The 15409-nt window shown below is 44.6% G+C and overlaps 1 protein-coding gene across 1 annotated transcript in view; it reads left to right on the top strand.

The window, feature by feature from the left end:
* Positions 1–1429: 1429 nt before the first annotated feature.
* The window catches only part of GRAMD2B (GRAM domain containing 2B), a 58948-nt gene continuing 44968 nt past the window's right edge, over positions 1430–15409 (top strand). The window contains exon 1 of the mRNA XM_035099659.3: positions 1430–1673. Within this exon, the coding sequence (XP_034955550.1) occupies positions 1546–1673 (128 nt within the window). The 5' untranslated portion in view covers positions 1430–1545. The remainder of the gene's footprint in view (positions 1674–15409) is intronic.

Genomic DNA, 15409 nt, shown 5'->3' with positions numbered 1-15409 from the left:
GTATTGAGGCATTGATGGGTAGGTCTAAGAAAGCCTCTGCTCAACTTCTAGACACCTTCTTCGTGTGCCTCCTCCATGAGAGATCCGGAGATTGGCAACATGAGAGCAGGGCCTTTTCTGCAGTGGCTCCCCATTTGTGAAATGCTCTCCCCAATGTGGTTTGGTTGGCGCCTTCATTAAACACCTTCAGGCACCAGGCGAAAACGTTCCTCTTTAACCAGGCCGTGCCCTTTTAAAATGTGTTGTGGAAGAGGGAATTATTGGCTTGTTTTTGTTTTTATTATGTATTTTCTGTTTGTTTGTTTTTAATATGTTGTGAACTGACCTGAGATCTATGGTTATAGGGTGGTATGCAAATTAAATAAATAAAGACAGGCTGAGTGACTGACCGGGGCGGAGGAAAGGGGGCGGGGGCGGTTCACCCCAGGTGTCACCACTGAGGGGGGTGACAAAATGCCGGGGGGGCACTCACTCGAGCCACATGTCTCTCCTGGGAGTGATGCGGTGGGTTGGGTGCCTGCAGGCTGCGCGCTGCCCCAAACGGTTCGCCCGCTGTCTCCCCCTCAGCTGTACGGCAGCTGAGTAAGAGGAGGCAGGCAGACTCCTCGGAGGCCCCATGGAGTGTCCTGCCCCATCTGGCCCTGGCCCTCGGTACTGGGCACATGCGCCGCCCCAGGCACCCGATCGGCTTGCTCCGCCGCTGTGACTGACTGACTTTCTTAAACATGGGTCCCAGGTATTCTTCATTTCCCATCACCCCTGACCACTGGCTAGGAATGATGGGAGTTGTAGTCCAACAACATCTAGGGACCCAAGGTTGGAATTTGGGAAATGGCAAACAAGGAAGGGGTTTTTTTTAAATAAAAAAAAACTTCTCTCCCTGCAGCCCTGCTCCAATTCAGGGCTGCTCTTAAGAAAAAATAGAAAGCAAAGAGGAATCCAATTGTGCATCTCCTGTATCTTATTGAGTCTGACCATGAGTTCTGAAAGCTCCTCAAATTCTTTGGTAGGGGTTTGCCAACATGTACTTTGCTACTTAGCCTTGATCTCACCAAAAACAGCGGATTTAGCAGGGTTCAATGGGAGGCAGGATTTACCAGTGCTTAGAAACTTAACGCATTTCCAATACCCAGACTCAGTTTATTGCACAGATTTGGCAAACTGTGTTTAGCAATGCCGCTCGGTATAAAAGCGGGTTAATGAGCCGTGTTGTGAGGGTACAGCTTTCAAATACTGGTTCAATTACCAAAGGAATATATGTTTAACTAGCTTGATTTCTTTGCCACCTTAGCGGTATATTAGTATTACTAATACCCAGGTCTTAGTGCTAAGTAAATAAGGCTGCCTTCAGACAGGAACACAAGGGGCATGTGACATTGTTCAAATAAGTAACTTATTAACTCATAAAGAAAACTCCTTCCTGAGCTAGGTTCAGCATAAAAATCGACGTCAAATATCAGCAGTCACCTGTGCTGCAGAAGGATATGTTTGGGGACAGATGAGAAGCATTTATTCTTTTTCCAACGGCAATTTAATTTTGTTTAAATGGTTAAGAAAATGCATAATCTCCAAGACTCGGATTTTCATTTAAAGCGACGGTCTCGCAGCCGCAAGTCAAGCGATGACCCTCCTCCCCTCAGTCGTACTGAGAGTACTGGCTCGGTGTTCATCAGGTATGTTAAAAAAAATTCTTTCCAATCGTTCCATGAGTATTTTGACCTAATGGTTTATAATTATGACCTTACCAATGACACAATGGATTATTATCTACTGCTTCTAAATGGGTCACTCAGTGTAGGTGATACATTTCTCCTGAGACGTTAATGAAGTTTCAGTTTTGCATCAAGGATCAGGTCTGGCCAACCTCGGATTCTCTAAAGGCAGACCCCATAATTAACATGTTTAGGGTCACTTTTGGGATAACCGAATAGAGGCAAGCATTTCTGGCACACCCTATTTAATCTAATCTGCAGTTTTAGAGAGTTCAGTCTCAGTTATGAGACGCAAAGTGGATTCACACAAGCTTCATTTTCACTCCCATAGTTCATATGACAGAAATAGGGGTGCATGGAGAATTTGATCTTTATTTGTTCCTACATGAAATGAGCCGACCCACACCTCTCAGACTCATGTGCAGGTGGGAATCACGCTTTCAACTAGATTTTGTCATTTTCTGGATGTTCTAACACAGTTCTTGGCACTTTAAATATATAAATAGTATGCATTTATATGTGCATTCTAGTTTATTTTTTTTAAAAAATGTATAATGTACATTTTATTATTATTATTATTATTATTATTATTATTATTATCCCACCCTCCCCGGCCAGGGCCGGGCTCAGGGTGGATAAGACCAAATATAAATTACAATAAAATATTGGGTTGCCATATTTCAAAAAGTGAAAATCCAGACACAAAGGTTGTTGAACTTTTTGAGTTATTGAGCTTTTTTTATTATTAAATTCACCAGACTCCACATTCCCAACGTGGGTGGCCATATGTCTGGATTTTCCCGGACATTTAACCATTTTTCTCCCAGACACTGTTTGTGGAGGCCGAATACCAGCTATGTCCGAGACGTATGGCAACCCTAAGTAATGCACCCATGGAACAGAACTGGGTAAAATACATGAAAATGACAGTAGTGGGTTGGAAATAGGCAAATTATCCCATCTCTAGAGCTAATGTGATCTAGCTCCCCAACCCACAGTACTGCCATAGCACCCAAAAGGTGAGATGTGGACCGAAAGAATTTTTGATTTGGATATCCCAGGTTACGAGACACAAGCCCCTCTCCTCACCCCCTAAAAATGCTGGAGCTGGCCCTTTCTAGTGCACTTTAAATCAACTTTGTGATGAGATCTAAGCCTACTCCACAGGTAGCAGGAATTAGTTTCACGGTTGGAGTGTGAAGCTTCCATAAGCAAAAACTTTGGCATCCTTACATAATGCTCTCAAACGGTTGATGAAGCACTTTGATATTGCTGATGTAGCAAATGTGAGAAAATGTACAGAAGCAAATATTCCCTCCCAAATTAGATGTCTCGTTTGAATCAGCTATTGAATATCAACAACTGCCAATAACGCTGAGAAATGTTATCATTTCTGTGTGCTTTGGGTTGAATCAGCAGCAGACAATTAAGTTGGGCTGAATAAAATGGGCACCAGATATCTTGATGGAGGCTGCAGCCACACAACATTTTATTCTAGAATCAATAGAAACTGAGTGCTTGCTTTTTTATATCATAGTCCGCACAAAATCTAGATCGATTGCGTATTTTTGCTCCTGAAAAGTGTTTCTTAAAAAACTAGTTTCGCTGTGAAAATAAAAGCTCATTGCTTTACCCCATGGTGTGTCCCTTTGAAATGGGCACACCTGCCCATTGATGCTGTAGGTGGGAATATACCAAGATCACAATCACCACTTCCTTTCTTCACTTGTGTCATGTGTAAGGAGGAAAAGGCATGGATGACCTAATCATGGGAAGGGTTTCCAAATCCGTATCAAGTAACCACACCTTGTGGACAGCAGAATCTAGAACGTCCTGATTCCTACACTCAAACAAAAGACTTGGACTCACTGTTCAGGAAATCCTGAAAGTTGTATCAAGGAAGTTAGCACATCAGCTCAGGTTACAAGTCGAAGGCTCAAAAGATACCTTGGCAGAGAATAGGATAGGTAGCTAAGCTTCAGCTTGAGCAAAAGAACCCCAATGTATGACGTTTGTCTGCAGACAGCTTCCGGGTCATGTGGCCATTTGTACTTTTGTCCATTTACTGTATTCATTTCCCCCAATTTGAACTATAAAATGGTGGTTTTCTTGAGTCAAAATGAGAGTACCCTGAAACACTTTTGGGGGCGAAAAAAGCACCGGCAAACCCCTCCCCCTTGTCTTAAAATGCTTCTCCCAGTCACCACCTGACCAGGGGCGTAGGAAGATAGGGGCGGTGGGGGCGCAACGCCCTGAGCAACGCGATCCCATGGGCGCCATTGCCGCTGCCAGCCCCCAAACGGCGCACCCCTACCGCCGCCCCAAAACACGGCACGTCCCACCCCCAAAATGCCCGCCCCACCCCCAGAACATGTGCCACATCACTGGGGGCAGCGCACCTGCTCTCCACCCCCGTTGGTGGAGCATGAAGCTCCACCGCTGCACCTGAGCTATCTCCACCCTCACCTAAGAATCTTCCTCGTCCTTGGGCAGATCCTGCCATTCCTGTCTCATTTTCCTTGGCATCACCTGGGGCATTTGTTGAGGATGAGCATGAATAATTCTGGATTGATTTAAAAAACCCGCATTTTTGTGCTACAGATGGGTTAGTGCGTACACAGCCTTAGACTCTGATCTGCTTGTGGTTTATTTAAAGTATTGTATGGCGCATTCTCTGTACCTATGGACAGTCAGTGTTCTCAAGGTACTTGTGGAAGTGGATTGTGTAAAGTTTGCAACGCAGCGTTGTTTGGGCCTTCTGCAGGTCTTGGAACTATCACATCTCATCCTGAAAGGAATGAGATATATACCAGTCCGCCTCCACCACTTAATGAATTTCCTTCTGTTACCCTCCACCCTCAAGTATAAAAAAGGTAACCTGGCTGTTGCCGTGAAAGCTGTTAACCTTGAAAAGGGGAATTGAATTTGTCCAAACCGCACTAGATAAGCACGTTCAGCCATGTATTTCATTCTCTAGCAGTACCAACTTTAATTCTGCACACAGACAGCCAAGCCGAGCAGGTAATCAAAATAAAATAGAAAAACCCTGTCCTCTGATTCATGGTAGATATCTTTGTTATGTTGCTTTCCCCCCTAAACTACAAGACGCGGACCCCACATATTAGTTAAGGGTGAACTCTTCCACACGGTCACCCTTTTTCTTCCTTCCCCAACTTCCAGCTGCTCAAAGGACTCTCAGAACCCCGTTTGCAATCCCACCTTGGGAAAGAAAACCAATCCTATTAGAGTTGAGTAACAGCCAATCAAAACAGTGTGTTTGGCTCTCCTTTTCCCCTGTTAATCAATCTATAGCATTTTTATCCTATACTTTTTCATGAAAAGACTTGGATTTCTCTGAATGCAGGCATACATGTACACACCCACACCCACACAGAGATGCACACTAATTTGTTGTTATTTGCTATAGCCCAACAATCCTGTTTCGTTACAGCAAATGCCTGACCTGCTCTGGATCCTATAATCAATGCTCTTTTTCTAGAGAAAGAGGTGTCGGAACTCACCATGAACACCTCCCTCGTTCTCTTGGGATGGCACCTACTTGAGAGGTGCCAGAATTGAGTTCCGGCAAGTTTTGGCTGAAAAAAATCCCTCCTATAACGGATAGAGCAGGGGTCAGCAACCTAAGGCCCATGGGCCACAAGCGCTGGCCGGCTTCCCATGACGCTGGCTGGCTTCCCATTGGCTGCAGGAAGCTCCTGCAGCCAATGGGAAGCTGCACAAGCCTCCTCTGTGCCAGGAAGGAGCGCTGGAAATAGCGTTTGCGCATGTATGTATGCGTGCGCACACACTCTCCGGCCCATCACGGCGTCTGCAGGACTGTGAACTGGCCCAAGCCACAAAAACTTTGCCAACCCCTGGGATAGACAGAGATAGCTCTAGAACAGGGACCCCAAATTAAGGCCCGGGGGCTGGATGCGGCCCAAGCGCCTTCTAAAACTGGCCCATGGACGGTCCGGGAATCAGCATGTTTTTACATGAGTAGTATGTTTTATTTTATTTAAAATGCATCTCTGGGTTATTTGTGGGGCCTGCCTGATGTTTTTACATGAGTAGAGTGTGTCCTTTTATTTAAAATGCATCTCTGGATTATTTGTGGGGCATAGGAATTCATTCATATATATTTTTAAAAATATAGTCCGGCCCCCCACAAGGTCTGAGGGGCAGTGGACTGGCCCCCTGCTGAAAAAGTTTGCTGACCCCTGTACAGTGTTTAACTATACAGTGGTGCCTCGGTTTATGAACACAATTGGTTCTGGAAGTCTGTTCATAAACTGAAGCGTTCATAAACTGAAGCAAACTTTCCCATTGAAAGTAATGGAAAGTGGATGAATCTGTTCCAGACGGTCTGCGGAGTACTTAAACTGAAAAGTTCATAAACTGAAGCGAACTTTCCCATTGAAAGTAATGGAAAGTAGATTAATCCGTTCCAGACGGGTCCACGGAATACTCAACCGGAAGCGTACATAACCCGAAGCATGGGTGTAATTGGTTCCGGAAGTCTACTCATAAACTGAAGCGTTCATAAACTGAAGCGAACTTTCCCATTGAAAGTAATGGAAAGTGAATTAATCCGTTCCAAATGAGTCCGCGGCGTTTGTAAACCGAAAAGTCATAAACCGAGGTGTTCATAAACCGAGGTTCCACTGTACAGATAATATTTGAAAGCTATCCACACAGTGCCACCAGACAGATACCCTTGGGAATCATAATGATTGTGACCTGAGAAAGATAGAAATAAAAAGAGGCCATCAGGTTTGGTTCCTGGATTGTATTTTTACCTTCAACATCTAGCAGAGTTTACGTTGCTGTTTTGGCCTCACCCAAAAGATGTTTCTAGCAAGGGCGCTATCATTTATACAAGTGCACTTCTTGACATGTCTCCACAATGATGAAGTATCTGTGACTCGGGGATGGAGACGGAATCAATCTAAAATGACTGTGGTGTAGCAAGCAATATTTGTCTGGATCGTGCCCAGCTGACCTGTGTCCCAAATAATGAGACTTACTGTGCAAAAATCGATTCTGCTGCACTCTGATCTCATTTCAAGGGGGCTAATCATATTGGCTGGCGTTGCAGCAAACAGCCAACCATTCTGATCTATTTGCTTCATACGTTTATTTATATACGGCTCAATACTGAAATAGCCTCTAAGCGGTTTACAAAAATAATGAATTCTCTCTCTGTGTGTGTGTACTGTATATACATACTGTATATTTATTATACATGTGCATACACACAAACATCAATTAATCGGGGGGAAACTACAATACAAAACAATAAAATTCCTCAAAAAGCAAAATCCCTGCAGCATATTTTGAAAACCTCTTCAGATCCTCTTGCTGGTAAAGTCATCCGAAGTAGTGTCCTCATCGCTCTGTATCAAGTATGTTATCCCGCTTGGTTTTATTTGTTTTCTAACATAGGCAGATTCCTTTAAATAAATAAATCCCTTCTAAAAATACTTTTGAAAAGACGGAGACAACCCCGTCCGGTTCACAATCCTGTTTTAGAATGCTGTGCAAAAGACGGTTTTTGTAGATTTCTATGTGCTTCCTGAAACGGTTGGTTTGTCTCCACGGCAGGAGAAGCTCTAGTTGCTGGAATTTATTTAGTGCATGGATTGGCTGCAGCAGGCAAGGCTACGTGATGTGACCCCACAACCCCCTTGGACATCCTTACAACATGTGGGGGGGATTTGATTCTCAGACCTAGGTCCCAACCCCCATTCAGTGACGAAAATCATGGGGTGACCTTGAGCCAGTCATTCTCTCTCAGCCACTTGTACGTCATGGGAGTTATTGTGACCGTAACATGGGAGGCTGTTGCCTTGAACTCCTTCAAGGAAAGATGGGCTATAAACGGAGTAAGTGAATGAATAACAACATGATCTGCCAATATATAGCATGTGATGCTGTTTCATAAATTCATCTTGCTACATGTATGCCAACTACTCATGCTGCAGGAAACCAGAGCCAGTCATGGATTTTCTCAGGATCTTACAGTACAGAGAAAAAAATGCCCATATCCATCTGTGGCATTAAGTGCATGAACAGGCACACCCTAAATGTTCAATGCATTCTGCTGAAACTACAGGGTTTTTTTAGTTTTAGTTTTAGTTCAGGTGTGGTGCTCTTTCCTCTTATTTTTATATTACCTGTGGGCAGTCACATCCATTCTTTGAAGTGTAGCTGATTAAGAGTTCGGGTTTTCTCAGTTACTCAGAAGCACTGCTAAAAAAATAGTATTATATCCTTCTTGCTATGCAGCTAGTTACTTCTCACAACTGTATTCGCAAATCTTTGATCTTCTAAGTAATTTAATGAGAGGATTTCAGGCTGGCCAAAATCCATACCATTGTCAGCTATGCGACAGGCAAATGATCCGGGGCAGTAATTAGATAAACAGCTGAAAACTGACAATCAGGAGCCAATGTGGGAAGAGAAAGGTATTCATTTCTCATATATATTTGATTAGTGCTGCTGAAGAGATATGAGTGGTGATGGTGAATAAGGTTAAGACTCCTCCAGCTCTCCTCCTGTAGTATTCTTGGTTTTCAAATACCGCATATATCTAACTAATGTCTCCTCAGTCATACGTATCAGTTCCTCTTCTCCAGAATCCATGAGTAATGCCTGTGCATTTTCTAGACCAAAAGCCTAGAGATGCTGACATCTCAAGCCTTGCTCCTACTTCCAAAGGGAACATTCTTCTCCCTTTGTGCATGCCTTTAAGTAGCTTGAGGTTGAATCCTGACAAGACAGAAGTACTGTTTTGGGGGGACAGGGGGCGGGCGGGTGTGGGGGACTCCCTGGTCCTGAATGGGATAAGTGTGCCCTTGAAGGACCAAGTGCGCAGCCTGGGAGTCATTCTGGACTCACAGCTGTCCATGGAGGCACAGGTTAATTCTGTGTCCAGGGCGGCTGTCTACCAGCTCTATCTGGTACGCAGGCTGAGACTCTACCTGCCCGCAGACTGTCTCTCCAGAGGGGTGCATGCTCTTGTTATCTCCCACTTGGACTACTGCAATGCGCTCTACGTGGGGCTACCTTTGAAGGTGACCCGGAAACTGCAATTAATCCAGAATGCGGCAGCTAGACTGGTGACTGGGAGCGGCCACCGAGACCACATAACACCGGTCCTAGGAGACCTACATTGGCTCCCAGTACGTTTCCGAGCACAATTCAAAGTGTTGGTGCTGACCTTTAAAGCTCTAAACAGCCTCGGTCCTATATACCGGTACCTGAAGGAGCATCTCCACCCCCATTGTTCAGCCCGGACTCTGAGATCCAGCGCCGAGGGCCTTCTGGCGGTTCCCTCACTGTGAGAAGCAAAGCTACAGGGAACCAGGCAGAGGGCCTTCTCGGTAGTGGCGCCCACCCTGTGGAACGCCCTTCCATCCGAGGTCAAGGAGATAAACAACTACCTGACATTTAGAAAACACCTAAAGGCAGCCCTGTTTAGGGATGTTTTTAATCTGTGATATTTTAATATATTTTAGTATTTGTTGGAAGCCGCCCAGAGTGGCAGGGGAAACCCACCCAGATGGGCGGGGTATAAATAATAAATAAATAATAATAATAATCCCCCCAACCTGGTGCATTCATGCTATTTTGCACTACAACTCCCATCGACCTCTGCCAGCATGGCCAGTGGTTAGGGTGATGAGCATTGTAGTCCAACAACATCTGGAGGGCACCAGGTAGAGAAAGTCTGCTTGAAAGAATAGGGTGAGCATTCTTCCACCCAGTTCCATTATCATTACCATGTGAGTATCCCACAGAAGGAAAGGAGACAGGAAAGGAGGGTGAGGGGACCGCACAGATGACAGTATAAAGAACATAAATTACATGTAAGCAAACTGTCCCCCCCACCTTGTTCATTTTTCTGGGCAAGCAAAACTGGGAGATCTGGCATGCCTAAGGAGCAGAGCAGTTTATGAATGACAGCTCTGTCAAGAAGAGCATTTGTCTATGTGTTTGAGTCCAATGCACGATGTTTTACAGATTTAGATAGATTTGATCATGCAGCCTTCCTCCAGAGCTCCATGACTAGGACCGTTCTGGAGAAGGTAAAGTAAATGTTTCATGGTTGTTAATGGAATGTCCTCCTACAAGGCAAGGAGAGATTCTTCTGCCAACTCACAGCATGTGATAGTGGAAACAATCCAGTGGGAGGGAAGTCACCAAGGAGAAGTCATTCAGGAGAAATGCAACGAACGTTTTATGGCTTCACCATAACAAATCACAAGGGTTTTCCCCTCTCCCCCCCCCCCCGTCTTTGGAACGGTTCCATCCTGTCATAAGGCCCAGAGCCTAGGGCCTGGAGAGCACGTTGCTTATTAGAACCAGGCAGGAAAACTGGAAGGAGAAGACTAAATGAAAAATAGAGATGATTTTAGGAACAGTGAACTACATGTCAAAACGCTTTCCCCTGGTAGATGCAGCGCTATGGTGAGTAAGAGAGTCTGAAGCATAGGTCACATGCCTTCCTGGGAAAGGTGTTAGGTATGGACAACACTAACTTGAGAGAAAGGAGACAAAGGTCGCAGGTACTGTAGACAGAGGTTCAAAGCCTTTCCATATCAATTGGATAAGAACTAAGGACTAACTCCAAAGCAGACCTGAGCCTAATCCAGGGGACCTCAGGTTGCCAGGGCCTTTAAAGAAGCATTTAACAAATGGGTGCACAAACACTCTGTGTCTTGTCTTTCCAAAGGAGGCCAGAATGCCAAAAAAAAACAACACTACTAAAGAGGTCAGGAGAGAAGAATGCAAACACTTGAGTGTGTACAATGTCAACATACCCTTCAACGTATCCAGGCCAACAACTAGGACTCGCCTCTTCCGGGTTGCACCCCCACTCAAGTCACATGATCCACATGAGAGTATGGAGCCCCAAAACACATGTTTTGGGGGCGCAGTGCTGTGACACATGAGCATGAAACCCCAAAATGGGATGGCCCGATTTAATTGGGGCTCTTGAGGGGTATGATAGTCTAGGACAGAATTCAGTGAACTCGCGATCAACGTGATGGGACCCGGCAAACAAATGGGAATGGGCTCCATCACAAGACATAGGATTTTCCTGCTGATGGCTTCCTGGTATGAAGGCTGTCCATCGGAAGGTTCCACTAGGGCTAGATCAGGGGTGGGTAACCTCAGGCCTGGGGGCCAAATACAATCTTCCACGCTTCTGTATCTGGCCCTCAGGAACCTCCAACGCCATACCTCTTCCCAAGCCACATCATCTCTACCCAGGCTATTCCCCTTACTGGCACTGTTTTGCGCCCTCCTTTTGCCTGGTTGGAATGTGCCCTTGAATTTTGATAATGGCTTTTATTTGCCTGGATGAAGGATGGAGTTTGTGTGGAAACTAGCCTGCTGATCAAAGGCAGAGTTTCCATTTGTTGCTCCACCTGCTTTTGCATTTGACCCTTTGAAGGTTGTTGCTGAGAAGGGCTTTGGCCCTCAGGCTGGAAGAAAGGTTCTCCATCCCTGGGCTAGGTCATTCAGGCCACCTGGATCAGGAGTTCTATCTCAGGTTGGAGAAACACATGATAATAAATCTCATATAGATGGAAGATAGAAGAATAGCTATGGTAGGTGAAGGAGAACCATGAATGGCATTGCCATATAGGGGGAAAACAAATGTGGAGAGGTCTTCCTATGGAACCAGTTGGCATCCCCCTAAACAGTCTTTGGGGTTGCGGCTGGCTATTATGGCTTGCTTCTTAGTTCCTAGAAACAATTTGTAATTAACTAATAACAACAGTGAAATGTTAAAGTCAGAATTTATCACCAGCAGCTGTGTTATATTTCCCTTGGGCTCCAGGAATATAAACAGAACAGGAAGGTGATATACAGAATAAGAGACAAACCTAGGTTCTGTGACCAAACATTGCAATGTCCTATTTGTGTGTGTCTATTTGAAAACATGTGCACTTGAAGTTAGAAATGCACGGCAGAATTTTTATTTTAGATACATTTGAAAACCATGCCCGAGAACCAAAGTGTTCAGCCTGCCAGAGGTGGTGGTGGCTCGGCTTGTGTTTCTGGAACATTCTATACCCCATGCAGCACAGAAAATCACTTTCGCAGCTGCAACTTTCAAAGGTTGTCTGTGTGATGCAGCACAGGAATCTGCTGTTCAATGAAAAAAGGACGGAAAATCTCACCAGATGTGTCCCGAGCCCTTGATGTGCCTAAAGCAGCTCTTTTGGATCCTGGCAAAGAGACAGGACCCCAATTAAACTCATCAAGACCTTTCAAGATGATGCCCTTTTTTTGTTCATTCATTGTGCAGTGGTTTTTCAAATGCAGCATGGGATAAACGCCATTCCTGGAGGTACCACTTGCAGTGCAGCAAAATCACATTTCTCCTGCACTGTATGCTGCAGTTTTGACTTCAGAAAAATAAAAAAATTCCTTCAGTAGCTACCTACCTGTAACTGACTTCAGAAAGTTTGTTAGAACATATCCACAGCAGGAGGAAGAAGAAACGCACTACAAAATTAGCTACAAATTTACAGAAATGATACATGGCATTTTATAGTCCTGTAACTTGCCTTAATATATTCCTCATAGATGTCCACAGTGGAGATAGTCCCTCCCTTGATGAACCATAACCCCTAGATTTCACATTTTAAAAACAATAGATTTCTAACATTTGAAAAACCTGAGATGAGACAAAACGTACTCATTTCTTCTTCTCATTATTTTTGAGAAATTAGCCTGTTTCCCCTTTTGTTTTGTTTTTAATGTCCCCCTCCCCAAAACATCCTTGCAAAAGCCCTTGTTATTCCTTAAGGCACAAACCATCTATCAAAGACTGACTTGATAATTCTGCCTTGTCTGATTTGAATATAAAATGCCAATTTATCCATGTACATAACACCCTATAAATATTGGCTTTCCACTGTGTGGCCTCACCACCAGTTCCCTCCCTCTGGTATGCACAAAGCACTTAGGGAAGAAGCAGATTTGAAGGCAGTTTCACAAAGATAAGAAAGAGCGGGAGCCTCTGCTTCTTAGCATTCTCCAAAGTGCTGTGCGAATGATAGAAATTCCTGTTGCTAACTCTCTGCGAACGTTGGAAGGCTTCGGGGAGAATCAGGACTTTGTGCCAATCTAACATTCTCCAAAGTTCAGAGCAGATGGGTTAAGGCCTCAAGATCCGGAATTATGCAGGATTTCAGAATGGCCATGAAAAATATGAAGAACGGATCTCAGTTCAACAAGTAAAAATAAATAAATGTAACAATGGTAGATTTGTTCAAGCGGGTACTGCTCAGCCCTACATGTAGCATTGCTATATTCTAATCTAAATCATGGCTACAATGTCATGCTAAGTGGGCGAGATGCAATTTTGTTAATCATCTAGATGGGCCGTTTAGGGTGTGGATTGCTTGACTGAATAGTGGCTTGCAATTGTGCTGCGTTTGCTTTTCACAGAGATGTTTTCTCCGCATCCATAATACATAGGCTATTAAGACTACATAATAATACAGCTACTATTGAGCTGCGTAGTTGCGTAACAAGATCTTGCCGCAGAATAAAAGCTCACAGTTTGAGAAGATTTTCCATCTGCATTGGCAACTGCTCAGTTTCCTATTTATCTTTTATAAGACTCTGCGGGTTTGAAACTTAAGGCCCCTTTAAAACATTAATTTTTTAATGGCAGTTGAATGGGGAATAGTTCATTGACTTCACTCCTCAAAAATCTGGAGCCCCGTGTAAGAATCCATCTTGTCCAAATTTGCACAGGTTCCAATCCATGGATTCTCCAAGTGGTGGCATTATGTATAAAGTTGCCAGGTTCAGCCTCTAAGAGGACTTCTGTGTCTTTACGAGTTGCAGAGAGCGAAGGGAGAATGTCACCAAGTCTGGCTTCTCTCTTTGTTGCCACAGGAGCCAGGAAATCTGCACCTGACTGAATTGTCTCTTAAAGAATTACCCTCGGGATCTGGGCCTGGCAGTTTTCAATTTGATTCTGCATGTCTTGTGCCTGTTTTGCAGTTCCCGCAGAGGAGCAGTGCAAATGGAAATGCTTCGCATCCATAACTCTGGATGGGAAACAGAGAACAGGTTGTGGGATTGCATTCTTGTTTCTCACTCTCCTTTGAAGTCTTTTCAACTACTGTACTCAGTTCATTTAGAGATCTGATTAGCCCTAATCCACTATTAACACCAACAGGGACATCAATGTCCTATCCAGCATCCATAGTGTTACTGGCCACCCCAATTGCTGCTGGGCAGTAGCAGGATTCTAGGGGTCTTGGCACTTAACCAGGGCTTGTGTTTCTTGTGGAAAATGAGGCACAGTGGAGACTCTTGTCTTTGTGAAATATGGTTTATTTTACAATATTTAGAACCTGAATCTTGACACACAGAGAGTTCACAACATTTACATCTCCAGAGGGGCTTGTCCTTCCCAACAGGGCAACATTGGATCGAGAGGCATCCTAAGCGCCACCGCCGTATCGCTCTGTAACAGCCTGCTCCAACCAGCCAGCATTTCGGCCGTCCTTCAGTCTCCTCATGGAGTTCTTCCTGCTGCTTCTTCCCAGAAAATCCCTGCTCCCCAAACCTCTTTGCCTGTGGTTACATCATGCCCCTTGTGACCCTGACAACCTGCCCCTCTCAATTCTTCTGTTTCTGTCCACTTCTCAGCTGCAGGAAGGACAGCACCTGCATGATCAATCGTTCTTAATGGCCCGGTACTTATGTTTTCCTTGTGTTTTTCATAAGGGCGTCGCTATCAGCAATCTCCTGAACAGGAGAACTGGTTCAGCCTGTATTTTTCACTGGCCTGGCATCTTCCCTTCATACTCCAAAAAGCAGCTAAATTCTACCCCAGCTGGATTAGCTCAGTTGGTAGAGCACCAGACTCTTAATCTCTGGGTTGTGGTTTTAACCCCCATGTTGGGCTTAGACTCTCCCTGCACACCTTTTGTCGTCTGTAGTGGAAGCACATAATTCGTGCAGGAGTAAAGCACATGTCCTGATGCCCTCCGGACATTGTGGGATACAAACCATATCAGCACCAGCAAGCATGCCCATTCCATAGCCCATTCCTGAGCAACAGCCTCTGATTAATGAATGGGAAGCAGTCCAAAATTGATTGGGCCTGCAGTAATATCTAAATAAGCCAAGAATCTTCCATGCTACGCTGAGTACGGATACCTGAAGAGCAATTGAGAAGGGTCTCTCTAAGGACTGGTAGCCACTTTGAAATCTGCACGACCTACTTTTGTCATTCATAGGGATTTAGTCTTTGCATATTACCGACCACCAAAGACCAAGTTAAATTATGCGTTGACTCTTGGCCAGACCGACTGAGCCTGATGGAACTGGAATCCAACAACATCTGCACAGCACTATGCCAGACCCTCCAAGTGTCCCTGCTTTCCAGGGAGAGTCCCAGCTTTACAGAAGCCGTCCCAGTTTCTGATTTGATCCTGGAACATCCTGCTTTTCCTCAGAGCGTTCCTATTTTCATCAGAGAAATGTTGGAGGATATGGTAGGATGTCCCTGTTTTCATTGGAGAAATGTTGGAGGGAATGGAGTTATGCGACCCTCGATCCGAGGAGATAACTACACAACTTTTAGAAGACATCTGAAGGCAGCCCTGTATACGGAAGCTTTTTTTAACGTTTAATGTTTTTATATACTGTAT

Source organism: Zootoca vivipara, chromosome 10 (assembly GCF_965207765.1).
Source record: "Zootoca vivipara chromosome 10, rZooViv2.hap1.1, whole genome shotgun sequence".
In the NCBI taxonomy this organism is placed as follows: domain Eukaryota; kingdom Metazoa; phylum Chordata; class Lepidosauria; order Squamata; family Lacertidae; genus Zootoca; species Zootoca vivipara.
Note: the sequence above shows the minus strand (reverse complement) of the source record. Positions and strands in the feature narration are given on the sequence as shown.